The sequence below is a fragment of the Podarcis melisellensis genome (assembly GCF_964234715.1).
Source record: "Podarcis melisellensis genome assembly, chromosome: 3".
Classification (NCBI taxonomy): domain Eukaryota; kingdom Metazoa; phylum Chordata; class Lepidosauria; order Squamata; family Lacertidae; genus Podarcis; species Podarcis melisellensis.
The window spans coordinates 15,183,422-15,211,143 of record NC_138530.1 but is presented as its reverse complement, the minus strand read 5'-3'; the positions used below and the strand labels follow the sequence as shown (position 1 = coordinate 15,211,143).

The 27,722-nt window shown below is 45.7% G+C and overlaps 1 protein-coding gene across 3 annotated transcripts in view; it reads right to left on the bottom strand.

Moving 5' to 3' along the window:
• FSHR (follicle stimulating hormone receptor) overlaps nucleotides 1-27,050 on the bottom strand; it is a gene marked incomplete at its 5' end in the record, with an annotated part of 113,485 nt that extends 86,435 nt beyond the window's left edge. For 2 of the 3 annotated variants that reach the window (XR_014166242.1, XM_081903959.1), the window contains one exon: nucleotides 26,791-27,050. Coding sequence is in view for 2 of the 3 variants with exons in the window: in XM_081903959.1 (XP_081760085.1) it covers nucleotides 26,791-27,050 (260 nt within the window). The remainder of the gene's footprint in view (nucleotides 1-26,790) is intronic. The other variant, XM_081903960.1, reaches the window with a different exon arrangement.
• Between the last annotated feature and the right edge of the window lie 672 nt (nucleotides 27,051-27,722).

The window sequence follows — 27,722 nt, the reverse complement described above, 5'->3', positions numbered from 1 at the left end:
AAGTGGGAATTTCAAAGAATAGCTGTGTTTTGATTCGCCCCAATCCCTGTGCTTCTTCCCCAGTGGCACCTGAGCAGATCCACTTTCTCAGTCTTTTCTCTCACGAACGCAACATACAAACACACCCACTCTGCAGGTGTTTTGCATGCACCTCCCCTGAGACTGAGATTCTGCTCCGTAATTGCAGAATCCAGGAAATTGGGCCATTAGCTGTACCAGCAAGCAACGTCTGATCCATGGCTCATAATGCCACATTTTTGGTTGTTGCAAAGCCCTCCTCCAAACCCATTTATCTCAGCCATTTGAAAGCTACATGCAGTTAATCAGAAAGAACACGCGTTGTCAAATTATTCCCTTTAGCTTGCCCAAAACGCCAAGTCATGATATTTATCCTGATATTTATCATCTCTTTTAAACATTATAACTTATGTAAAGCACCACACTGAAGCAGGGTTTTCCCCCCCTTCTTCTTAAAAAATACAAAAATTAAACTCCAGCAAGATACAGTAACTGTAATCCTATGTCACCGGTCTCCGTTCCAAAGCGATAACTGTGAAAGGGTTCTGAAGAACATTTTTGCTTTCATCTTGGAAGTAATAGTGTGATGTTATCTTTTCCTTAGCCTCTGAAGCAATGTGTGTTTTGTCAGGAGCAGATATTTGCTGTGGAGTTTAATTTCCTAAAAGAAGCCTGTTTGCAATGTGATTAGTTGCGCGCCTCATACCAACTTGGAGATGCTTCCCTGTCTCTTACAATGGCAGTGGAGACAAAACAGGCGAGGAAACTAGGATGCCAGACAAGGATTGGCTCATCACATCCAACTCTCCCTCAAACCTCAGCTTATACTACAGATTGTGTTATAAAATCAGGAGCAAATAAACCTTTTTTCCCCATTCTGAGGGCCACAGTCCATTCAGGGCAAACGTTTCAGGGCCACATGCCAGTGGCGAGCAGGGCCAGAGGCAACAGTGAGCAGAGCAATGAATATATTTGTTAACCTTCACACAGCAGGCTACTTTCAACACACAAGGGATGCAGATGGTGCTGTGGTCTAAACCACCGAGCCTCTTGGGCTTGCCAATTGGAAGGTAAGCAGTTCGAATCCCCACGATGGAGTGAACTCCCATTGCTCTGTCCCAACTTCTACCAACCCAGCAGTTCAAAAGCAGGCCAGTGCAAGTAGATAAATAGGTACTGCTGTGGCGGGAACGCAAACAGCGTTTCTGTGCACTCTGGGTTCCGTCTCGGTGTCCCATTGCGCCAGAAGCAGTTTAGTCATGCTGGCCACATGACCCGGAAAGCTGTCTGTGGACAAACGCTGACTCCCTCGGCCTGAAGCGAGATGAGCGCTGCAACCCCATAGTCGCCTTTGACTGGAACTAACCATCCAGGGGTCCTTTACCTTTACCTTTTCATACACTATGGGGCAAATACCCCTTGGAGGGTGATCAAGTACAGATGCTCGCACTGAATTCCTAATCAGTCAGACTTGATTCAGCAATGCATTACAGGACAGAATTCAAAGAGTCTGCAAGAGCATTTCAATTAGGACACACATTATTTAAGTAAAATATGTGTCATTTTAGCTGCTCATCCTCTGCTCAATTGCCTTCTGCCACCCCAGTACATCACCATCTCTCATCCAACCAAAGGCCTTGCAATACAACTTACTCAACCCACTTTTTCACCCACTTTAGCCTTAATCATGAATTTGTCCAATCCTCATTTAAAGCCATCCAAGCTGGTGGCCCATCACTACCTCTCGTGACAGTGAGTCCCATTGTTTGTGTGCTGTGTAATGAAGTTCTAGCACAGGGGTAGGCAACCTAAGGCCCATGGGCCACAAGCGCCCCATGGGGGTCATTTAACTGGCCCACAAGCTGCCCCCAAACCAAGCCACTTACTTGGCGAGTCCCTGCACGCTGTGCTAAACCGGCACAGCACGGCGCAGGTACTTGCTTCTGTGGTGCTGGAAATCACATCTGTGCAGACACAGAAGCTGGAAATTGTCTCTGCGCAGACACAGACACTGGGAATCGCGGGTGCAATCTGGCCCATGGATTCATCTCTGCTGAAGTGAACCAGCCCAGGCAAGGTAAACATTTTCAATCCCTGTTCTAGCATAATGAGAGAGGGAAATTCTTTTTCTCAGTCCTCGTTCCCCCACACCATGCATAATTTGGGTGTAGGGCTTTCCCCAGCAGATCCTCAAAGAAACTGCACCCTCCTTGCTTTCTCTCCAATAAGAGAATCATTTCTGTTTTATTCCACGGAGAAAAAGTAAAGCGATTGACTCGAGGATTCTTGCAGCAAGTGCAAAGATCTACCTTCCCCTCCCAATATGGGTGGAGGCTGCAGTAAAGTTGGTGCAAGTCATCTCTGTGGGTGGGGCAGTCAGAGAGGCGTAGAAATAGTCGCCGAAATATACAGGATCTCCTTCCACAAATCTCCTGCCCGTGACAATGATAGGCATTTTTGCCAATTAGTTAATCTGAGCATGAGGCGCAGGGCAGACACAGAAATAAAGGCAGATGCATGGGCACTTCTGGAAAAAAATCTGCAACAACACAAAACACTTTGCAACATGTCCTTCAGCAGCATGGGTTAGTCTCCAAAACATAGTGCTCCCAGTCTCAACACCGATACTCAGGGAAAAAAGTCAGGACAAAGAATTCACTGTCTCTTTTATCACTTGCTGCACAGAACCACTCCACTTGAGTTATTCTGTGTTCAAGGCCACAGATGCAGGCAGTTAAAATAAAGCCAGAGAGAATCTTTTTTCAAGCACCACCGATCTAAATTTAACTCGTGCATTGCAGTTTGTTTCTTAAAAATTTTCCTTTAAGAAAATGAAACGTTTATTGCGGAAGTTAAGGTTTCATAGAATCACAAAATCTTAGAGATGGAAGGGACCCAAGGGTCATCTAGTCCAACCCGGTGCAATGCAGGAATCTCAGCTAAAGCATCCATGGCAGATGGCCGTCCAATCTCTGCCTAAAATCCTCCAAGGATGGAGAGCCCACCATGTCTTGTGGGAGTCCGTTCCACTGCCGAACAGTTCTTACTGCAGGTTCAGACCTTCCAAATAGGTCTGCTACTCCTGCAGAGTCCCAGGGTTGACAGAAGAAGAAGAAGAAGAAGAAGAAGAAGAAGAAGAAGAAGAAGAAGAAGAAGAAGAAGAAGAAGAAGAAGAATAGTAGTAGTAGTAGTAGTTTGGATTTGATTTCCCGCCTTTCATTCCCTTTAAGGAGTCTCAAAGCGGCTAACATTCTCCTTTCCCTTCCTCCCCCACAACAAACACTCTGTGAGGTGAGTGAGGCTGAGAGACTTCAGAGAAGTGTGACTAGCCCAAGGTCACCCAGCAGCTGCATGTGGAGGAGCGGAGACGTGAACCCGAGACTACCGCTCTTAACCACCACACCACACTGGCTAATGGCCTGTCTACGATGAAGGGACCAACCCATGTCCCCCTCATTGCAAGACCATTATCTTCCTGCCCCGATTATTGCCATGTCTCTTTACACTGGGAATAACTGAATGCCACCATGACATCTTATGCAGAGATGGGGCAGAATGAGAGGCAAGATCAGAGCAATGAATCATGCAGAATTGCAACAGGAAGCCTCCTTTCTGATGGAGTTCTCTGGAGTCCATTCCGTATTTAATAAATGTTTTTCTCATGGTGCGCAAGGAGTTCTCCAGCAGCCCATTGTTTAGCCTTACATTGTATACAATACATGAGGGTCCTTATCAGTGTTGAGGATGATGTATAGATAATAATAATAATAAAAAAAGGTGAGAGGGACAACAGCCTTCGTTTTCTGCTCAACAGATCTTCTTTATTTCTACCGGGGTTTTTCTTCCCTCCACCCACAAACGAATTTCAAGAACGCAACACTGAACCTTTGACAGTCAATTAAATCTCTCCAATTCCAGAAGTTGTTTCTCTGCTCTCCATCCATTTTGCAATATGCTTCATAATGTTCTGTGGCACACTAATGTCCTTACCAACCGAAATACAGCTCACTCCGCCTTGGTAGAAATGCAAGGCCGGCAGAATCACAGCAAGAAAAAAGCAACCCAACAACCTTCAACCCAATACACAAAGTACTGTTTGCGATTCATAAAAGTTATTTTCTTTTCAGCCAGGAGCAGCTGATTTCCTCAGCAGTGACACTTAATGATTATTGAATGTGAGGGAAAACGATCCAAATAATAAATAACAGAAAAGGAGATGGGCTGTGGACTAGTAGCTTATCTGGGCTGCTTCAAGGGAAGAGCTAGAGAAACATTACACACAGGAAAGTATTGCAAGTGTTTGAAACCATTGCCACTTTCGGCCTCTCCCTCCCTCTGCTGAATCTCAAAATGTTCACAGCAGTGCGGAAATCTGGATTATAAAATAACTTTGACTTTTTAATAAAACAAGAAACTGAAGAATGAATGTAGAATGTTGTAATTCTGCACACAGTTTGGTTTCTCGCCTTCCAAAAAATGCTGTATGTTTAAAGAAGAAGAAGAATCCATGATGATCAGAGTTTAAAATCTGAAGTGACCCAGGAAACCAGCCTTCCCCTGACCTGGGACCCTTCCATTTGTTTTGGACTTACAACTCCCTTGGTCTAAAAGATTTGGACAGCGCCAGGTATGCAAAGGTTGTAGTAGATCTTCCAGCCAGAGATTCATGAAGGGTGGTCAGGAAGCCACGATGGAAATGAGAGCAGAAAAGGCTGGAAATTTTTTCTGATATAGCAAACAATGGCACACGTGGAATTAAAACTAGGGGCTGAGGAGAAATTTCTCAGAAAATATTTTTCTGACCTCCCCCTTTTAATATCTTTTTTGAGCTCCCTTCAGTCTGTTGAATAATTTCAACCCCCCTGAAGAATATTTGATGAAATACTTCCCCCTCCAAAAAAACCCTTTCTTACATGTGAAAAGTGAATGCAGCTGCAGATCCTGTTTTATTATTGTTTAATACAATTTTAATATTGTTTAAGAGTTTGGCCTCATCTCCTCCTGTAAAAATAGGGCAGAGAATTTTTGGAAGGGTTGGTTTTTTTTGGGGGGGGGGTATGCATCTGAATTTAAGATGCAGTTGGATTAAACGTTCAGCTTCATGCTTGAGTGGGGATTTGAACCCTGGTCTCTCGGGCCCTAGTTTGACACTCTAACCATTACTCCACATGACTCTCAGTGGTCTGACTCAGTATGAGACGGCTTGTGTGCTCATGGAGCCCAGTTAGTTCACTGTGAATCATAGAATCATAGAGTTGGAAGAGACCACAAGGGCCATTGAGTCCAACCCCCTGCCAAGCAGGAAACACCATCAGAGCACTCCTGACATATGGTTGTCAAGCCTCTGCTTAAAGACCTCTAAAGAAGGAGACTCCACCACACTCCATTCTTGGGCAAGGTGATTGAGCGAGCGGTTGCCGAACAACTCCAGGCACGCCTGGAAGAAACGGACCATTTGGATCCCTTCCAGTCGGGATTCAGGCCTCATCATGGGACTGAAACTGCCTTGGTCGCACTGGTTGATGATCTCCGGCGGGCTAGGGACAAAGGTGAGAGCTGTTTCCTAGTTCTGCTGGATCTCTCAGCGGCGTTTGATACCATCGACCATAACATCCTTCTGGACTGTCTTGAGGGGCTGGGAGCTGGGGCACTGTCCTACAGTGGTTCCGCTCCTTCCTCCTGGGCTGTGTTCAGAAAGTGGTGGTGGGGGATGAGTGTTCAGACCCCTGGGCTCTCACTTGTGGGGTGCCTCAGGGTTCTGTCCTCTCCCCCATGCTTTTCAACATTTACATGCAGCCGCTGGGAGAGATCATCAGGAGGTTTGGGCTGGGTGTTCATCAGTATGCGGATGATACCCAGCTCTACCTCTATTTTAAATCAGAACCAGTGAGGGCAGTGAAGGTCCTGTGTGAGTGTCTGGAGGCGGTTGGAGGATGGATGGCGGCTAACAGATTGAGGTTGAATCCTGACAAGACAGAAGTACTGTTTCTGGGGGACAGGAGGCGGGCAGGTGTGGAGGATTCCCTGGTCCTGAATGGGGTAACTGTGCCCCTGAAGGACCAGGTGCGCAGCCTGGGAGTCATTTTGGACTCACAGCTGTCCATGGAGGCACAGGTCAAATCTGTGTCCAGGGCAGTTGTTTACCAGCTCTATCTGGTACATAGGCTGAGACCCTATCTGCCTGCGGACTGTCTTGCCAGAGTGGTGCATGCTCTGGTTATCTCCCGCTTGGACTACTGCAATGCACTCTACGTGGGGCTACCTTTGAAGGTGACTCGGAAACTACAACTAATCCAGAATGCGGCAGCTAGACTGGTGACTGGGAGGGGCCACCGAGACCATATAACACCGGTCTTGAAAGACCTACATTGGCTCCTGGTATGTTTCTGAGCACAATTCAAAGTGTTGGTGCTGACCTTTAAAGCCCTAAACGGCCTCAGTCCAGTATACCTGAAGGAGCGTCTCCACCCCCATCATTCTGCCCGGACGCTGAGGTCCAGTGCCGAGGGCTTTCTGGCAGTTCCCTCATTGCGAGAAGCAAAGCTACAGGGAACCAGGCAGAGGGCCTTCTTGGTAGTGGCGCCCACCCTGTGGAACGCCCTTCCAGCAGATGTCAAAGCGATAAACCACTACCTGACATTCAGAAGACATCTTAAGGCAGCCCTGTTCAGGGAAGTTTTTAGTGTGATATTTTACTGTATTTTTGGTTTTTATGGAAGCCGCCCAGAGTGGCTGGGGAGGCCCAGCCAGATGGGCGGGGTATAAATAATAAATTATTATTATTATTATTATTATTATTATTATTATTATTATTATTATTATTCCTTGGCAGCAAATTCCACTGTCAGGAAGTTCTTCTTAATGTTTAGATGGAATCTTCTTTCTTGTAGTTTGGATCCATTGCTCCGTGTCCGCTTCTCTGGAGCAGCAGAAAACAACCTTTCTCCCTCCTCTATGTGGCATCCTTTTATATATTTGAACATGGCTATCATATCACCCCTTAACCTCCTCTTCTCCAGGCTAAACATGCCCAGCTCCCTTAGCTGTTCCTCATAAGGCATCGTTTCCAGGCCTTTGACCATTTTGGTTGCCCTCCTCTGGACACATTCCAGTTTGTCAGTGTCCTTCTTGAACTGTGGTGCCCAGAACTGGACACAGTACTCCAGGTGAGGTCTGACCAGAGCAGAATACAGTGGCACTATTACTATCAGTAGTGGACAACATGGTGGGACTCTGCCACTCACTTGACCTCTGGCCAGTTGCATTGTTGTTGATTCCTGGGAGGTAGATGTGGAGGGACTAGGTCCGCTGGGTGCAAATGAAACAGTGGGGCCAATCCAGGGCTCTTGCCTGTGTTTCTGAACCATGCCAACCTCACCATCACCTTCCACACCTGGTAAGTAGCAGGAGAGAATAGCTCAGATTCTTAATCTCAGGGTTCTGGGTTTGTGCCCCACATTGGGCAAATGATTCCTCCATTGCAGGGGGTTGGACTCTATGAATTGATGGTGTGACCAACCAACCGGTGGTCAGGTCAGCGGTGGTGCCCTCCCATGCTGTCTGCTCCTGCTGTGACCACGACACAGGGAGCAACTCAGACGTTAAAATGTTCCCTTTGATTCTCCATCAAACGCTGGCATTGCTTGCTTGCTTGCTTGAGCGAATGAACTGCCTGCTTTTGTATCTAGAGATTGCGGTGGACCTTGAATGCAATTAATTTGCAGTCTTTGAACCGCAGGACTATAGGCTGTGTGCGGCAATTCAGTGCTTTTAGCTTGGTTTCAGTTTATACAGCTTGACAGCAGCATGTGTTTTGTTGCTGGAATTACCTCCGCCAAACGCTAGGTACAATAAATATAACTGGGGAAGGTCATTTCATCTCCAGCTATTTCAAGAGCAAAACGATACCTTCTGGAGGGAAGAGAACAAGCGCGGGTTTCTAAAAGTCTGTTTTCTGAAAGGTCATTAAGTTTCCCAAAACCTTGTTTATCACACCCCACTGTTACTTAGGGCTTGGCAAGGCTGCAGACACAAATCACTTTTAACAACCATTCCCTCATCCCTGGGAACTCTGGGAATTGTAGTTCGTGGAGGGGGCTAGGAAGCAGAATTCTCAGCACCCTCGCCAAACTACAGTCACCAAAATTCTTCAGTTAGAGTAAAATTGGTCTAAGTCTGTAGAACAGATAGGACCATACACAATTTGCAAGCAGCAGTCCAGCAACTTTATCCCCAGCATGTAGCCATTTCCCCCTGTTTAGAAGACTTTGAGTAACTTTCTGTAGCTGGCATGACTTCCCCTCCCATTGCTATACTTGCTTCCTTACTAAAGTACTTGATAAAGTCCACCCCACACTGGGACATTCACAGGGAAACCAAAGGTATTGTACTACCAACCTTACTGTATGCTTGTGAAACGTGGACCACTTATAAACGCCATCTCCAACATCTCGAAAGATTCCATCAATGGTGTCTCTGAAATTTTTTACACATCACTTGGGAAGACAGGTGAACTAATGCCAGTGTACTGGAAGAAACAAAGATCACCAGTGTCGAAGCAATGATTCTTCAACATCAACTTCGTTGGACTGGTCATGTTGTGCAGATGCCTGATAATCATCTTCCAAAGCAACTACTCTATTCTGAACTTAAAAATGGGAAGCGTAATGCTGGTGATCAACAAAAGAGGTTTAAAGACTCTCTCAAGGCAAATCTTTAAAAATGTAGTATAAACACCAACAACTGGGAAACTCTGGCCTGCGAGTGCTCCAATTGGAGAACAGCCTTCATCAAAAGTGTCATGGGCTTTGAAGATGCTCAAACTCAGGATGAAAGGGAGAAATGTGCTAAGGGGAAGGCACATTTGGCAAGCCCTCACCATGCTCAACTCTCGCCCAGAAACCTATGTGGAAGGATGTGTGGATCCAGCAGGGAATGGTTGGACTGAAGATTGGTGGGGACGTCGGATGTGTGGATCCAGAATTGACCTCCACAGTCACTTACAAACTCACTGTTAAAACCGTGCTTATGGAAGACAATCTTACTCGGCTACAAGCGATCACCAAAGACTAAAGTACTATTAGGAAAGGTTGCAGCGTCTGGGACTTTTTAGTTTAGGCAAAGTTTCCCAAACTTGGATCTCCAGCTGTTTTTGGACTACAATTCCCATCATCCCTGACCACTGGTCCTGCTAGCTAGGGATGATGGAAGTTGTAGTCCAGAAACAGCTGGAGACCCAAGTTTGGGAAACACTGGTTTAGAGAAAAGGCAAGGGAGAGGTAACATGACAGAGGTTTATAAAATCATACATGGCATAGAGAAAGTGGATAGAGTTTTCCTCCCTAGATGTTGTGGACATCCAGGGGAGCTGAATATTCAGTACTTTATCAAGTACTTTAGTCTTCTTTGGTGATTTTTGGAAGATCTCATAGGGTGGTATTCAACAGAGTATTACGGAGAGTAGTCCCACTGAAATTGATGGACCTAACTTAGCCATGATCACTAATTTCAGCAGATCTACTCTGAGTACAGTGTCTTATTGATGTGTATGCACCCACTCACATATATGTAAAAGAGGGGAGATCTATGAATTAGATGAAGGAATTCTCAAATATGTGGCACACTGAACACGCACAGCGCTTTGCTTAAAGTTCAGATTTCTCTCTCCCCATTGCATAAACAAACAAGCAAATGGAAAATTGCTAAGGCATCATTTCCCCATTGGAAACAAGGCCAAGTAATCTGGATTTCCAAAACCTCATTAGGATGAGATGGATTTCAGAAGTGTGCTTATACTCTTTTTGTTCAAGGTTTTGAGTGTTCTCCCCTCCCCTCCATCTACAGCCTGCCGAATAACAGCCTTGGGCTTTGGTGAGAGATCCAGCTGCCTGATGTCCTCCAGGGCGAAGGAATGCAGCAGCCGGTGGTTATCATCGGAAAAACAGGATTCTTCCAGCACCTGCAAGAGAGTTTCCTTGGAGGCATTTCACACTCCCATCTCAGAGCCCCCGTTCAGCTTCTTCATGTGCTTCTCCAAAGGCTGGCAAGATGACCTGTTTACGGAGCATTCATCTTGGTTTTCTTGTGCAAAGCTCATGCAGAGTTTAGATCGTCTCTGATCTTGGTGGAGCATTCATTCTGATTTGTTTGTGGGGAGCCTGTATGACAATGAGCATTCGTCCTGATTCGTTGACAGGGGCTGAAGCAATTGCAAACTTCATCCAGGGAAATCCCGTTGGCAAAGGATGGGTCTCCACAGCCCCATCTGGTGTCACAGGGTGTCTTCCCATTAATCACTTGCTCATTCGACCCTTTTCGATGCATTTCCAGGTCACTACCCTCACTTTCCTCATCGCTTTCCTAACTGCAAAACATCTGTTTCTTTTTCTAAATCAGATTCGCGGCACAAGGCTGACAAAGTGCTTTAATCCACTTTAAACAGCACCACCTGAGTTCCCCAGTATGCACTTGAATCTCTCCTGGAGGTGCCCTAATTCCATAAGGAAGCTGCTATATACTGAGTCAGGTTACGGGTCCATCACGGCAAATATTGCCTCCAGGGTTCTCTTGCAGAGAGAGATTTTTCTCCCCGTCTCCCAATTAAAATACCACCTGAGTATTTTAATCAGAGGTACCTGGAGTTGAACTTTAGACATTTTTCATCTGACTTCCTATGCTGAACAAACCTGAAGCCCTTGCCACTCTAGACTGTGGTCCCACTACCCCCTTTACTACAGGTTTGTCTGTGACCTGTTATTGACAGGTTAATAGTGCTTTAGAGATTCACAGAATTGTAGAGTTGGACGCCCCGCAATGCAGAAATCTTCTTGCCCAATATGGAACTCAAACCCATGTTCCCTGAGATTAAGAGTCAGTAATAGGTTCTGCCTCTTTCTTTCTTTCTTTCTTTCTTTCTTTCTTTCTTTCTTTCTTTCTTTCTTTCTTTCTTTCTTTCTTGTTAATACTTATTATTTAAGGCCAGCTTTCAATTGAATGTCTCATCTCCCCACCCCCTGCCCTCCCCCAGCACCAAGAATTCATGACCTTTTACAAAGAAAGAAAATAGATCTAATTCCAAATTTGACAACCTCCTATAATTAACAGGGGGCAAACTATACATCATTATCTGTGGTTTTGCAATTGTTATGTTTCCGCTGGTGATCTTTAAAGCTTAACATTGCATAAGGGGGAAGCTTGGCATTTGAGTGAGGGGTGGGGGGCTGCCAAGCGGGTATGCTATTTTTCTGCTGGGGGGGGGAGATATAGGAAAACAGTGGTCTGTGGATGAGGGAGAGATTTCTGAGCAGACAAAAGGGAAGAAAGGAAGAGGTTAGGCAGGACCTTCTCTCTGCTGATCTGCTCTCCCAACCCGAGGTTCCTTGCTTGCTGGTTTGCATTACAATAAGTCCACAGGTAAGAAGAATCAGAGTACTGTGGTGAGTTGGGTCAGTGCATCTGGCTGCTAACCAGAAGGTTGGTGGTTCGAGACCCCTGACCACCAGGGACGATGGACTCGTAATCTGGGGAACCGGATTCGCGTCTCCGCTCCTCCACATGCAGCTGCTGGGTGACCTTGGGCCAGTCACACTTCTTTGAAGTCTCTCAGCCCCACTCACCTCACAGAGTGTTTGTTGTGGGGGAGGAAGGGAAACGGAGATTGTTAGCTGCTTTGAGACTCCTTAGGGTAGTGATAAAGCGGGATATCAAATCCAAACTCCTCCTCCTCCTCCTCCTCTTCTTCCTTTCCAACTCTACAATTATACAATTCTATGATTCTATACGCTCAGCACTTATTTGTGTGCGCAAGGATTTCTGTTTGTGCAACAGAACTTACATGCCCTTCAAATGCAACACCCCACTGCAAAAAAAGATCGTGTAATTCCAGCTCCCCCTTTCCTCGCAGGACTGTACTCTAGAAGAAATATATCAGCACATGCAAACACACAAACAGAGTTTGCCAGCAAGGGGGCGAGAGAATCAGTTGCAGAACCAATGCAGACACATCTCCACCGTTCACCGTTACAAGTTTCAAATTAGTGTGCTACGAGTAGCCCCCGGGGGACTATAACTGATCTAACATTTATCTGTAATTGAAATGCGGAAATGCAAAAAAAAGAAGAAGGAAAAAAAGCACTATCTCAGCTGTCTTTAAATTTACTGACTCTAACACAACTGTGAAATGCTTTTCCTTTAAGTATTTGGCACAATCTAATGGGAGAAAAGTAAACACAGAGAAAAAATGAGACGTTGCAGGTGCTTCAGGTAAAATTAGAAAAGAGATATTTTTCTTTTTCTTTCTTTGGGGGGGAGAGGAAATCAATTTTGGATAACTGCAGTGGTGGCGTAAGAAGCCAAGAAGAGACATCCTGGATCAGAGCAAAGGACAATCTAGTCCAATGTTGTGTTCTTGTAGTGGCTAAACAGATGTTTATGGTAAGCCTGCAAGCGCAATCAGCCTCCATGGGTGACTCCTATTTTTCTCTAATAATAAATATTTTTTTATTTATACCCCACCCTTCCCAGTTCAGAAAACCGGGTTCAGGGTGGCTAACAACAAATTTAGTACACTTAATTGATGCAACAAAAAACAGCATAAAATACCATATAAAACATGAATAAATAAATAAATTCAAAATTCAAAAATCAATTTAGGGGGGAAATCCATCCAATAAACATTAGATGATCACCAGGGCTAGCTGGCTAAATTAGACCTATTTGAGTCAGCATGGAGACCAGGGGAGAATTAGCTGTGGGATCCCATGGCGGGTAATCTTCATAAAAAGGGAAAGGGGAGAGAAGGAAGGGGAATAAAAGATCAGGCTAAATTCAAATTGAAAAAACAGGTGGAATAGCTCTGTCTCACAGGCCTGACAGAAGGAGGTTAAATCCTGAAGGGCCCTAGTCTCATGGGACAGAGCATCCCACCAGGTCGGAGCCATCACTGAGAAGGCCCTGGCCCTGGAGGGGGATAATCTGACTTCCTTAGGGCCTGGGACCTCTAAACTATGGTTATTCATGGACCTTAAGGTCCTCTGCGGGGCATACCAGGAGAGGCGGTCCCGTAAATATGAGGGCCCTAAGCCATATAATGCTTTTATTCTGTGAATTGATTTTATTCTGTGAACCACCTGGAGACCCACTGGTATTCAATAAATAACAATAAAAATAATAATGTCTGATTGTAACCTTATTCAGTGAGGAAAAAATGGCATTCCGTGTAATTTTCTCATGTGACCAAAAAGTAGCACCAATATGAGTGCTTTTTTTATTATGTTGACGCCGAATGTTTGAAGCTTCCGGACTGTTAAAAGAAAGCACTTCTTCATGCAGTGCATGAAATTAAACTGTGGAACTCACACCCACAGGAGACAGTGATGGCTGCTAACCAGTTTGGATGGCTTTAAAGTACTGTTTTAGGGTGACACGGGGTGGGTGGGTATGGAGGACTCCCTGGCCCTGAATGGGGTAACTGTGCCCCTAAAGGACCAGGTGCGCAGCCTGGGAGTCATTTTGGACTCACAGCTGTCCATGGAGGAGCAGGTCAATTCTGTATCCAGGGCAACTATCTACCAGCTCCATCTGGTAAGCAGGCAAAGACTCTACCTGCCCGCAGACTGTCTTGCCAGAGTGGTGCATGCTCTGGTTATCTCCCATTTGGACTCCCATGCGCTCTACATGGGGCTACCTTTGAAGGTGACCTAGAAACTACAACTAATCCAGAATGCGGCAGCTGTCGAGACCACATAACACCGGTCTTGAAAGACCTACATTGGCTCCCAGTACGTTTCCGAGCACAACTAAAAGTGTTGGTGCTGACCTTTAATAGCCCTAAACAGCCTCCGTCCTGTATACCTGAAGGTGCGTCTCCACCCCCATTGTTCTACTCGGACACCAGTGCCAAGGGCCTTCTGGTGGTTCCCTCACTGCGAGAAGCAAAGCTACAGGGAACCAGGCAGAGGGCCTTCTCGGTAGTGGCACTCCCATCAGATGTCTAAGAGATAAACAACTACCTGACATTTAGAAGACATCTGAAGGCAGCCTTGTTCAGGGAAGTTTTTAATATGTGACTTTTTAATGTATTTTTAATCTTTGTTGGAAGCCTCCCAGAGTGGCTGGGGAAACCCAGCCAGATGGGCAGGGTATAAATAAATTATTATTATTATTATTATTATTATTATTATTATTATTATTATTATTATTATTAGACTGGACCAAATTCAGGGAGAATAAGATGATGCTCTGCCTCTGTGGTAGGAGGCAGCAATGCCTCTGAATAGCATTTCTGAGAGCCACAGGAGGGGAGACGGCTCTTGCACTCGAATGCTTCTTGTGGGTTTCCTACAGGCATCTGGTTGGCCACGGTGAGAACAGGATGCGGGGCCAGATGGGCCTTGGGCCTGATCCCGCAAGCTCTTCTTATGCTACATCATCATTTCATTTCTATTCCCCTCAGAGCTAAAATGGCCAGAGTGGTTTTTACAATCAATGCCTCTTTGCAGAGAACTCTGCAACTGTCGCTCTGTGAAGAGGTCTCCTAGCAACTCTCAAAAACCTTAACAATCTAGTTCCCATGATGCTTTGGGGGAAGCCACGGCTGTTAAAGTGGTACAGCACTGTTTTAAATGTAAGGTGCGGTTATGACAGTTCTGTGGATCCTCTTTGACCTGGAGGGCAATGGGAACAGTGACTGGGATGTAGCTAATGTGCTAGTCCTCACTGTCCCGACATTTCCTTTATGGTCAAGTTTAGGGGTGCCCAACATGGCATCCTCCAGATGTTACTGTACTGCAACTTCCATCATTCCTGACTGTTAGCCATACTGACTGGGGCTGATCCCACAACAGAGCAGCACACTGGCTATACCTGCTGAAGGTGATTCATTACATATCTTTAGGCACCGGGTGAAAACGTTTCTCTTCAACCAGGCATTTGGCTGGTTCACATCCTATGGCCTTTTAAATGTGTCTTTCTCTGTGTGTGGGGTGTCCACTGGTTAGTTTGGCTTTTGTTTTAGCATGTATCTTGAGCTTTCATTCTATGTTTTTATGTTATGAACTGCCCTGTGATCTTCAGACAACATGCAAATTTAATAAATAAAAGGAAAAATAAGTACAGTGCCTAGAGAGGGCCTTTCCACTCATTTCCCACTAAGTGTGTGATAATGGCTTTAAAGAAAACAATGCTGAAAGCGGAGAATTCTGCTTGCAGAGGCATTTTCTATTTGTGTTTTCCACAACTGTTTGTTCCCCTTTTTTGCCACATTTCTGGTGCTTTCATTTCAATCACCTTCCCAGAAGTACATCGAGTCCTTGTTCCCTTACCCATTGAACTCCAGAATCTCTGTGTTTGAGATTACTGATAAGTTTCTGCTTTTGCAAAACCAACCAATGTTGTTGTCGTTGTTGTTGTTGTTGTTGTTGTTCAGCTTTACCCCAGTTAATGCTTCCATACTGAGCAGAAGGGCGTCTATTCTTTATAACTAAGGAAAGATGGGTCGAGCTGTTTCTGGCCTGTGGCAGGTTTGCATGTGCTCATTCATAAGTCTGGTCCATCTCATTCAAAGGAACCACACAGGAGAAGAGGAAGCTGTCTTTTGCTGAGCCAGGCCATTGGTCTTTCTGGAACAGCAATATCCACATATTGTTATGGCTTTCCAGGATTTCAGACAAGGCTTTCTCACAGCCTTACCCGGAGGTGGCAAGGACCTTGTGCACGCAAAGCAGATGTTCAACAACTGAGATACAGCTGAACACACAGAAAGTATCATTTTGGGGGTATGCATTCTACCCTAAAAGAGGGGCATCAGAAACTACAGCTCTACAGATGTTGAACTCTCAATTTCTGTTAGCTCCAGACTGCATGGCCAATGAATGGTCAGGGATAATGGGAGTTGTAATCCAGTACCATCTGGAATGCTGCCCACACCTGTCTTAAAGCAAGACCTAATCACTGTTTAGGGACGCGGGTGGCGCTGTGGGTTAAACCACAGAGCCTAGGGCTTCCCGATCAGAAGGTCGGTGGTTCAAATCCCCGTGACAGGGTGAGCTCCCATTGCTCGGTCCCTGCTCCTGCCAACTTGGCTGTTCGAAAGCACATCAAAGTGCAGGTAGATAAATAGGTACCGCTCCGGTGGGAAGGTAAACAGTGTTTCCGTGTGCTGCTCTGGTTCACCAGAAGTGGCTTAGTCATGCTAGCCACATGACCCGGAAGCTGTACGCTGGCTCCCTTGGCCAATAAAGTGAGATGACATGAACAAACTTGACATGAGCCAACAGTGTGACGCGGCAGCTAAAAAAGCCAATGCAATTCTGGGCTGCATCAATAGGAGTATAGCATCTAGATCAAGGGAAGTAATAGTGCCACTGTATTCTGCTCTGGTCAGACCTCACCTGGAGTACTGTGTCCAGTTCTGGGCACCACAGTTCAAGAAGGACACTGGCAAACTGGAACGTGTCCAGAGGAGGGCAACCAAAATGGTCAAAGGCCTGGAAACGATGCCTTATGAGGAACGGCTAAGGGAGCTGGGCATGTTTAGCCTGGAGAAGAGGAGGTTAAGGGGTGATATGATAGCCATGTTCAAATATATAAAAGGATGTCACATAGAGGAGGGAGAAAGGTTGTTTTCTGCTGCTCCAGAGAAGCGGACACGGAGCAATGGATCCAAACTACAAGAAAGAAGATTCCACCTAAACATTAGGAAGAACTTCCTGACAGTAAGAGCTGTTCGACAGTGGAATTTGTGAGTCTCCTTCTTTGGAGGTCTTTAAGCAGAGGCTTGACAACCATATGTCAGGAGTGCTCTGATGGTGTTTCCTGCTTGGCAGGGGGTTGGACTCGATGGCCCTTGTGGTCTCTTCCAACTCTATGATTCTATGATTCTATGAGCGCCGCAACCCCAGAGTCGGCCATGACTGGACCTAAGGGTCAGGGGTCCCCTCTACCCTTTAATCACTGTTTGGGATTTGGCAAAACGATGTCAGCACTAATTTTTTTTTATATATAAAAATGGGCCCATTAAAATCCTCAAGTGTCCCTACTGAGAATTGCTTGAGAACAGCAGGAGGAGGGACAACAGCAGAGAAATTCAGGACAAAGGAAACAGACCATCAACTTATGGTACTCCCTGCTGCAAGGTGGGGTGGTGGCCAATGGCTGTCATGGACCGGCTGGATGCTGAAGAGGGGTGAGAGGCACCAACTGGGGAACCCCCAAAGAAAGAAGACTCAGAGCCAGGCAACTGGATGATGATGAGTGGTCAGAGGGAGAAGAGAGAGCAGAGGGAGGAAGTGTCACAAACTGAAAAAGTAATCGAGGTTAGTGAGCAGGGAGAGTCTGGGGCACAGAGATCTCGAGAATCGGAGGCAGGAGAGGAAGTGGGGCAGGAGACAGAGATGAAGCAGGCTGCTGAAGAAGCCAGGGGGTCGCCCCCTCCTGCCGCAACCAGCTCCCCTCCTGCCTGGTCTCCCAGAATAGGCAGAGAAATGAAGAGGGCAGAGCAAAGAGAGAAAAGACAACACAGCCTTAGGCTGCTGGGAAAGGAATCAGGGGAGGAGCCTTAGAAAGCTATGGGAAGGTGAGGACCCTCAGTACTCGCAACTGCTTCATTGGGGCAAGACCTACTGGGGAGAGTTGCTGTGATCAATAGGCCTGCACTGTGTTAATAGCCCCAGACCAGACTGGCTTTGTCCCTGGCCGCAATATAATAGACCCCATCAGGAAACTACTGAACCTGATCGAACACAGAAAGGCAACTAAACTCCCATTGACAATTATGTCCCTAGATATCCTCAAAGCCTTTGATTGCTTAGAGTGGAAATACATATTAGCAGTACTAACTAACATGAAATTTGGCCCCAACTTCCTACAAATCCTCAAGCAAATATACTCCCAAGCCTCAGCAAAATGCAGAGCTAACAATATGGATTCTAATACTATAGCTATCCAAAGAGGCACGAAACAAGGATGCCCACTGTCTCCCTTCTTATTTATCCACTGGAACCCTTAGCAATCCGAATCCAAGCAGCCACAGACATCAAGGGAGTGGAAATAAAAGGCAGGACCTATAAACTAGGGCTCTTTGCAGATGACCTAATGGTCACAACACCAGACCCCATAAGCACCGCAACCTCCCTAATCAGAGAACTCAACACATTTGCAATGGTGTCGGGCCTACAGGTAAATTTTACAAAGTCAGTAGCTATGTGCTTCAACACCCCTCGTCACACCCAAAAAGAACTCACTAAGGTCACCAAAATAGGCCTGCACTGTTTGGGATTCTTTGAATAAAGAGTTAACTTCAATGAGACAAGTGTTTTTTTAATTGCTGGCCGGCTCCTGGCTCCGGCTCCTGACGACGGGTTTAAAAGGGAACTCATAGATGAGAGGTCGAATGGCCGTTGGCCATGAAAGTGCCAAGCGCAGAGGCTTTGTGGCACTGACTGAATATCTGGGGACTGGCGGGGGGGGGGGGGGGGCGTGAGGGGCCACAGAAGCAGCAAGGAAAGATGATACATCTCTTGATATATCTTTCCAGAATCATCCTAGCTGGCTACTCTTGAAAAGAGGGGGGCCGACTGATTTATCACAGTTCTACACTGCCCCTTAATTAAACATTTCCAGGGTAATTTACAGTAATCCATAAAACAGCAGCCCTTAATAACGCAGTTGACGATCGGCAAGGATACCTGTTCCTAACTACTGGGGAAAACCACAAATCCTAGCTTTAAAAGAAAGTGAGCGGGCAATTTGGCACAAGATCCCGATGTATAAAATAACATGCTATACTAAAAGGGGGGAGGGAGGGAAGGAACTTTCAATAAGCTAAAAGACTTGTTAAACCTGTGGTAGAAGTTTATTTGTTTTTTTATTGGCGCAATGAAACAAAATGCACGACAAGCTGTTTTGGAGGTAATTTAAGGCAAAATTGAGCCGAGAAAGTTACATTGTAATTGTGCAAATTATGTATAACCATAAACTGTACATAAATGGCGCTAACTATAGCAGCCTCTGGAATATTCGCAATGATTTCTAAGTCCCCCCCCCCTTGCTCTCCTTTATTTACTCACCAGTTTAAACTATTTTCTTCTTTGTTAACACAAAAATGTCTGCATTTTTTAAAAAATGAAAAAACAAACATACAAACGCATCCATGAAAACTATGTAGCCAGTAGCAGTAAAGGGCAGAGCTAAAAAGAAAACAAGGAGACACCTTTAGTGAATAGTCTGATGGAGTGGAAAAGCTTACCTGACCCCCTGGCAGGTGAGTTGCTGGAGAGGAAGAGGGGAGGGCAGCATGGTGTAAGTGGACTAGCAGGAGAATCAGATTGCCTCCATTGGTGCGTTTGCACTGAGCTGACCTCCTGGCTGCCTTGCCCCTTCCACTCCCAGTAAGAAGCAGCCAATTACTTGCCAGGAGGTCAGGTAAGTGCCTCCGGTCCACCCCACCGTGTGCTATTGCCAGCCATATACAGAATGTCTCACAGCCAGGCTGGGACTAATAGCCATTAGACTTCTCTGCTCATCCATCCATTGCCATTCCGGCTGGCTTCATTAGAGGGAGAGAAGCAAGACAGGAAAGCACTGTCCAATGGCCTGCCTGGGACCACCTGACATTCAGCTCCTCCCCTCTTGTTATGTACTGAGTTGCATATAATCCAAAATGCAGCAGTCTGATTGGTCCTAGAACAAAAGGATTCAGAATGCAGCAGTCTGATTGGCCCTAGAACAATAGGATTCAGAATGTAGCAGTCTGATTGGTCCTAGAACAATAGGATCCAGAATGCAGCAGTCTGATTGGTTCACAGGATCCACCCAATCCAGCTCGAGGTGGAAGTGAATCTGCAACCTGATTGGCCTACAGGTGAATCCCGGAATTAGCCAATCACGTGGGGCCCATTGTGTAAATAATGTATATAAAGCAGACATTGTGGGGGAACTTCCATTCCTCCTCACTACTATGAGCTGAATAAAGAGCATGAAATCCACTCTCGACTCCGAGTATATTTCTCCTCTCTAGTGGTGATTGGAGAAAACAGTGAAGAGCTGTGCTTTCTGCTTTGTAAACCGTAGTCAGGGTTATTCAGTTTGAAAGATAGGGTGGAAATAAGATCAGGGTCAACTGTTTTGGCCGAGATTTTTCAGCCTAGGAGAGCTACAATTCCCAGAGTGAGTCAATCCTGCTTCCTAGGGAACTCTGGAAATTGCAGCTCTGTGAGAGGGAATAGGGGTGCATTAGCAACTCTCAGCACCCTTAACAAACTACAGCTCCCAGACTTCTTTAATTCTTTAAAAGAGGAGCTGACCTCCTCTTTTAACCTCTTTTAACCTGCGGCATCTACCTGGCATGCTGAATGTCTCAGGTTTAATCCCCAGATCTCCAGGGATTCCCTGCCTGTAACCCCAGAGAGATGCTGTCAGTCATTGGAGACAATACGTACTGAGCTACATGGACCAATGATCTGACTTGGTAGAGCAGCTTCTTTTGTTCAATCTCATTGCTTTCTTCAACAGTATTAAAATAATATTAAACACTGATTAAATCTGGACCCACAATCGTGGCCAGGATTCACAGATAGCAAAATTGAATTCTCCAAAATATTCGCTAAATATTTCTTGAACATATCTGTATTAAGTTCTGTGGCCTGCAAACATAGTCTTCTGAAGGCGATCCAAAACTCATGCCACCCAGAAACTTCCAGTTTCAAGTGTTCAACTCCGCATGCTTGATTTACAGACTTTTCGGCAAATATTTGGAATATTTTAGTAAGGCCTTGGTTGGTAAATAGGTATGCATTGGTGAATCAGACTTGTGTGGAATTCAGTTAAACAAAACTTATCCACGTCTGTATTTTATGTCTGAAAGAACTGGAGGCAGAAACAATTGAACAAAACTGCTTGTAAAAAATGGTTAATTTCAATCTTTCAGTACACAACTCGCTTTAAGGATGTAATTATGGTTTATGTAACCCACCTCCTTTACTCTTGATGAGAATAAAGTTTGGGGGTTTGTGAAAGAAAAGGATGTACCATCAACAAGACAGCAGATTTTTGAGGACAGTTACCCCGAGATAAAACTTGGCAAGCAAAACAATTAACGCCGGAGACAATCCATTCAAACTTTTTGTTTAGGCGTCTCAGCTTTTCTGTCTAGACTCAATAGCTGCTGGATAGGAAACACTGGCAATCTTTATGCTGCAACCTTGATAGCTTGTGAAATTCATAAGATTATTTCAGATGAAGGAGGACGAGGAACTCATTTAACCTCAACTGGTATCTCTTCTAACCAGTGCTGTTTTTCTAGAAGAAGAGGTGCTGAAGTTCACCATGAACTTCCCCCTTGTTCTTTGAGAATGACAATGACCACTCCCCGCATAAAATGGGGGGCGCCCTTTGTGTGGACGCGCACAGCCCCTGGTTCTGGAGCGGCTCCATCAGCATAGGCTTGGCTTCGCCTTCCCTCAGGTGGGATACCTGGAGGTCTCCGCCTAACACAGTCAGTTGTCCAATCCTGCCTGGGGGAAGCGTTGCCAAGGAGACCAGGCCAGGTAGGGGAGGGACTACCTGCCCACACAATAGAGGGAGGATCTTACCTGGGAATCCTCACTTGGCTCCAGAGCTTCTCCCACCCTACCCACCCTCAGTTAATGTCTTATTTTGCAGGTTAACCTTTCTTCACAGGTATGCGGGCGCTGCTACTTCAAGGTCACTGTTAAAGGGCCGGAAAGGAATTCTCCTGCATTGGCAGGTTTTGCCTTTCCTGTAACAAAATGTCACAACTTTGGCGGTATCAGGCCTTGGGCGGAATCCTTTAGTCTATCTTCCTCTTTGCAGCGGTGATACCAGGGTTCCCCGTTAAAGGGGTTTCTGAAGGGAGCCTTTGACCATACGCCGAGAGGTCATAATTGCTCTCCCCTGCGGTGGTGGCGTAACGGGGGTGGCTATCTCTGCTTGAACATATGTTCTCCAGAGCCGGCCCATCCCCCCCACACTGGATAACCCTGATGCTCCCTAGGTCCCTGGCTGGGGACTGGGGAGGGATAACGCCCAATGCCTGAGCCAAGGTCTACCCACATTTGAAATTTAATAAAGTTGTGGCCAATTTAATCCCATAGCATGTTGTCTTGAGTCATTAGTCCACATGATGGGGGGGGCACCCGGGATCTGGGGGACTCCGCCTGTCCACGCAATGGTGCCCACCTGAGAGGTGCTGGAGCTGAGCTCCGGTGAGCTCTGGCTAAAAAATATATCTCTCTCTGCTTCTAACTTCAGTAAAGATACCATGGACCGAGCCAGACTTATCCATGTAAAACTTGCATAACGTTTTCTTCAATCATTGCCAGTCAAAGGAAAGGAATGGCATGGCATGTGCAGGGACAAGGGCGATGGGTGGGTGGGAGGAAACAACTTGCTTCATGGATCATGGAAGATACACATGGCCTTATGATGATCTGAAAGAGGATGAGGGGAATGAGGGGTTAAATTTTGCTTAATTCAATTTCCTGCATGGAGATCACTTGTGTACATGTAGGAAATTACATGTATTCTTCTTGGAAGCTAAGCAGGGTCTGTCCTGGTTAGTACATGGATGGGACACCTGATCGGCAATTCTTAAGTTATTTATTTGGATTTTTCTCCCATCGCTCCTCTCAAGAAGCTATGATCTTTGCAGCTCCTTTTCCATTCTAACTTCGAGGTTGGCTAGAATAAGTGTGAATGGCCTACAGTCACTTAGTAAGCTTTCTGGCTGAACAGGTGCTTTCAACCAGCTCTGTCTAAATTTGTTGTATTTTTTTTTTTATTGGTAAGTTTACCTTTACCTTTTAGAATTTCTGAAGCACCCACCTAGCAATCACCAGCATGGCATTTCACAATGTTCGGCATGGTGGGGTGGTTAAAGTGTCTAACCAGGACTGGGAAGTAAAAGGTAAAGGTAAAGGAACCCCTGACCATTAGGTCCAGTTGTGGACGACTCTGGGGTTGCGGCGCTCATCTCGCTTTACTGGCCGAGGGAGCCGACGTACAGCTTCCGGGTCATGTGGCCAGCATGACTAAGCCGCTTCTGGCGAACCAGAGCAGCACACGGAAACACCGTTTACCTTCCCGCCGGAGTGGTACCTATTTATCTACTTGCACTTTGATGTGCTTTCGAACTGCTAGGTTGGCAGGAGCAGGGACCGAGCAACGGGAGCTCATCCCATCGCAGGGATTCAAACCACCAACCTTCTGATTGGCAAGTCCTAGGCTCTGTGGTTTAACCCACCTCGCCACCCACATCCCTAGGACTGGGAAGACCAGGGCTCAAATCCCCATTGTGCCTGAAATCTAGCTGAGTGACATTGGACCAGTCACCAGCTGTCGGGTTAACCTTTCTCACAGGATTGTTATGAAAATAATGTGGAGTTGGGAAGGACTACTTTCAGCAGACTGAGTCCCTTGGAGAAATGGTGGGATGAAACTGTCAGAATAACATAATAACCAGAAATGTCTCAACGGGTGAGGTAAAGCCACAATGCTAGCTTCCTAACAGGAAGGAGAGGGGCAGGGGCAAAGGGGTGGGGGTGGGGTTTAAAGTGGTGCAAATTTAATGGAACAAAACTGGCTCCACTCAGAGATTTTCACTGCACAAACTTCTCTGCCACCTCTCTCCAGGTAAGCAACAGGTGATATGCCTGCTGGGAAGCTTTTGAAGTGGGTCGACCCCAGCTGGCAAACCACTTCTGATAATGGCAAGTTCTCAGTCTTTCAGAAGAAGGCATTGTCCCAACAATTATAAAAGCCAAACAAAAGTTTTTTGCTCAATATTTTGGCACAGGAACACTTCGCCTATTAGGGGGTTGATTAATGGCCGCTTTTTTATCTCTTTCCTGCTTCCATCTGCCTTTCTTCCAATTTTGGATTGTTGAGTGATTAGTTTCACAGAGGAACAGATGAGAGGAACAGATGAGAAGAACAAATGTTACCAAAAGAGGGTGGGGGAGTTGCCATTGAAATTTAGCCTAAAACACAATTGGAAGGAACTCTGGAGGTTCCTCTTTAGGTGAAGAATCTAAAGAGTTTTAGAAGATAATTACAACTGAAATCTCTTCAAAGACGGGTGGTAATTCTGCTTAAGTCTCGATGGGAGGAAGCCATTATGGAGTTGCTGGACTCCAATGCTCCTCTGCCTATGGTCATGGGATATGTAGTCCAAAAACATCTGCAGGGCTCCATGCTGGCTAGTGGCTTAGCCTCTTAATGGTTAGAGGCTAGAGTCTAACCAGATCATGCCTTAGACAAAATGTGAAGTGAATTTGTGGGTCCTTTGTGCAATAGAAAATATGAGAATGTGGTGTGAAATTTTGTGGTCAAACGAAACATGGTTAAGAAGAGGCACTGGGTTCACATGTGATGCCAAGCTACAGATAAACAAGCAAAGGTTCCTAAGCCAACAACAAACCATGACTTCAGATCATGGTATGCTGGCAGTTAACAAACCATAATTAAGCTATTGGGCAACGTTCACACATAGCATGAATCCATGGTTTAGTAAACTGCGATTTAATAAACAACGGCTTAGTGTTATGTGTGAACTGGGCCAGTACCATTTCTAGGAAGAGTATGTCCATTGAAAAGAGCATTTTGGTGCCATTCAACATGCTATGGGGGCTATGCATTATGTACAGAAATCTCTCCCCTTGGAATGCACAGTGAGGTAACTTCCTGAGGTATTTTTTTTTTTGCCAAGTTCTCTCAGTGAAGTGTTAAACCTCTATATGGGACGTACTACTTCAGATTTAGCAGATTTGACTGAATGCTGCTGCTTACAGGCATTCCTTCCACATAGAAAATTTGTCTAGCCTTTCCCTGATATGCTAGTTTTCTACATGAGGTCATTTGGGAGGGGGAGGGGGTTGAGATGTCAAGATGTGCCCTGCCCCTCCTGCGGTCTAAAGTGGTACAGCCCAGAAACATGTCTACCAAGAAATTCAAGTTCTCTTCAGGCATTCCAAAAAGGGGAAAGTGAGGAGAACAGCAGGGACAAGCACACCCGTCCACCATCAACATTTCCATCACCTTCCATCTTGGGTCAGGTGACTGCCTTCAGCTGGGAGGCTCTGGTACCTGTGCAGGTTCTCTGTGCTCCCTTCCCCTTTGCCCCCCCAACAGGTACACTTTCCCAATAATATGAAACACCTTCAAGAAAGTTAATATCGCTATCTGATCTCCGGAAAATGAACTATTGTCTCTGCCCTTACTTGCAATGGAGAAATAACTTATACAGGAGAAATATTTTGTCAGATTTCATCTGATCCATGTCTGCTATGTTCTCTCTCTCTCTTTCAAAACCAACACAAAGGCCAATTCCCAAAGTAGTTTAACAGCTGTTCCTTCACCCCAGGGGACTCTGGGAGGAGAATAGAGAACTCTCAGCACCCTTAACAAACCACACTTCCCAGGAGAGAAGCTATGACTGTTAAAGTGGCATAAGAGTGCTTTAAATGCATCATGTGGCCACATAGAAATTCTGTAAATTATACCTTTGTTGTGCATAACCGCATTGAGGTTTGCTGCTGAAAACAAACTTTACTGAAATCTTATGCCTCAGGAAGAATCTGCACATGTTCTTTGCTCTTTCCCTTAGAAAGATCCCGACAACCCCTCCTCATTTAACCACCTTGACATGTGCAACAATGCTTTGCAATGATGCTTAAGTGGTGTGGTCTACTAAGGCACAAATGGGGAAACTGTGACCTTCCAGATCTCAGACTTCAGCTCACATTGGCCTCAGCCAGCATGGCCAAAGTTCAGGGACGATGGGAGCTGTAGTCCAGGAATATCTTGGAGGACCACAGGTTCCCCATCCTTGGTGTCAACTCCTCTCAAACCTTCATGGATACAGGGACAATTGTAGGGCCCCTTACTGGACCAAATCCTTGCTATGTATCTTTGGTGCATAGGGTGAGAATCTGCCATTTGTGCTTCAGCAAGAAGAAACCCCACAATTTTATTCCAGCAAGGACACCGTTAAGTATTGGTGGTAATCTCTGTGTTACAGAGCTGCCGAAACATCTGATAAAGAACACTGCCTGTGTCAGTCCCCGAGAAATAAATGGGAACTTCAAGAAACTGCCTTGTAATTGAGAAATCCAACAGTGAGCTGTCTTCATTTATTCTCATTAGAGCTTCTTGTTCCATTTCATCCCATAAGGACCATTTCCCCACTTTTTTAAAATTTAAAAGAAAACCATCCTTATCTAGGACTCCCCCTCACACGCCCCCTCCCCCCTTCACTTTTAGGAAACTCCGCAAAGTACTGTGTGATCGTGATGCAAACCACCAACTTCTTTGCAAAGGGGGAAAGTTCTCAGTGAAGAAGATAGGAGCTAGTTGCTACAATGCTCCGGTTGAAAAGGTTGCCAGATTTTCCCCGGATAAGTTGTGCTGCTTTTCAGCAGACGGACTTTTGCTTTGTTCAGTTTCAGCTGTGTTCAAGCAAGGATTTTTGTTTTTCGTTTTGGAGAAAACGCCAAGCGCTTAATATCATAAATTACTTTGGAAACCCCCACTGCTGGGGGAAACTCCGACTGAAACTTTTTTGCGCAGGCAACTTATCTCTCTCCAACGCTTGCAAACCTCCTTTGAGGAGGGTTGCCGTGGTCCCAGAAGAACCAGCGATCCCTCCCTCTGAAAATCCTCCGGAAAGAGTGAACCCAATTTGTCAAAGGAGGAGATAATCTCCAGAGACCAAAGCGAAAAGTCTGCCCTAGAGTTCTTTTGGTTGCCCAATTTACTCACAGTTCCGTGGCGTTCCTGGGGATGTCCTGCGGCACTTGGGTCACCTTGCTATCCTGGCAGGTGAACATCAAGTTGTCCAAGAACTGACAGGTGGGATGCCCGGAGCCAGACCCCAAGAGGAGAAGCAGGCAGAAGCAGGCAGAAGGGAAGAGAGCCATGCTTGCCTCTGCAATGCCCTCTCTCCCGGCCACTGAAAGAGAAGCTCCTCCTGCCTCACTCCTTCCACCGAGGCACCGCCTTAATGGGCAGTGGTGAGTCATGCAACACCCAAGGAAGGTCTTCTGCACGTCAGGGGTGGGCCAGAAGGTAGATCTGCAGTCAATACGAGTGATTTGCAGCAAGGTTTACTCCCTCCCCAATTGTTTGAGTAAACAGCAACATAACATCAGGGAAGGGCTGTAGTTCAGTGGCAAAGCACATAGGTGGACTGATTGATTGGCTGATTGTATTTACTGTACTTTTCAATGTATAAGACGATTTTTTAATTATAAAATAATGCAAAAGAATTGGGGTTGTCTTATACACAGATAGTTCAGAGACGGGCAAGCAGGAGATTGTCAATGACGATTGGGTGGGTGATTGGTGGCTGCGTGAAGGCCTGCTGTTGATTGGCTGCCGCTGCAGCAGTTGGGTGTGATTGGGAGATGGTTGGTGGCTTTGGTGGAAAAAAAAAGCTCAACAACTCTGGGCAATCTCTCCCCATTATCTTAATTTGGGGTCCCCCAAAATAGGGGTTGTCTTATACACGGAAAAATACAGTACATGCTGCTTTTCATTCAAATGAATTTCAAGAAGGCTTACAACCAATAAATAACCATAACATAATAAAACACAATAGCACATCATGAATTCAGCATACATCATATAAAATAATTAACAAATTACCAATAAAACAGTTGCAATTAAATAAAACCACTTAACAAAACAGCAAC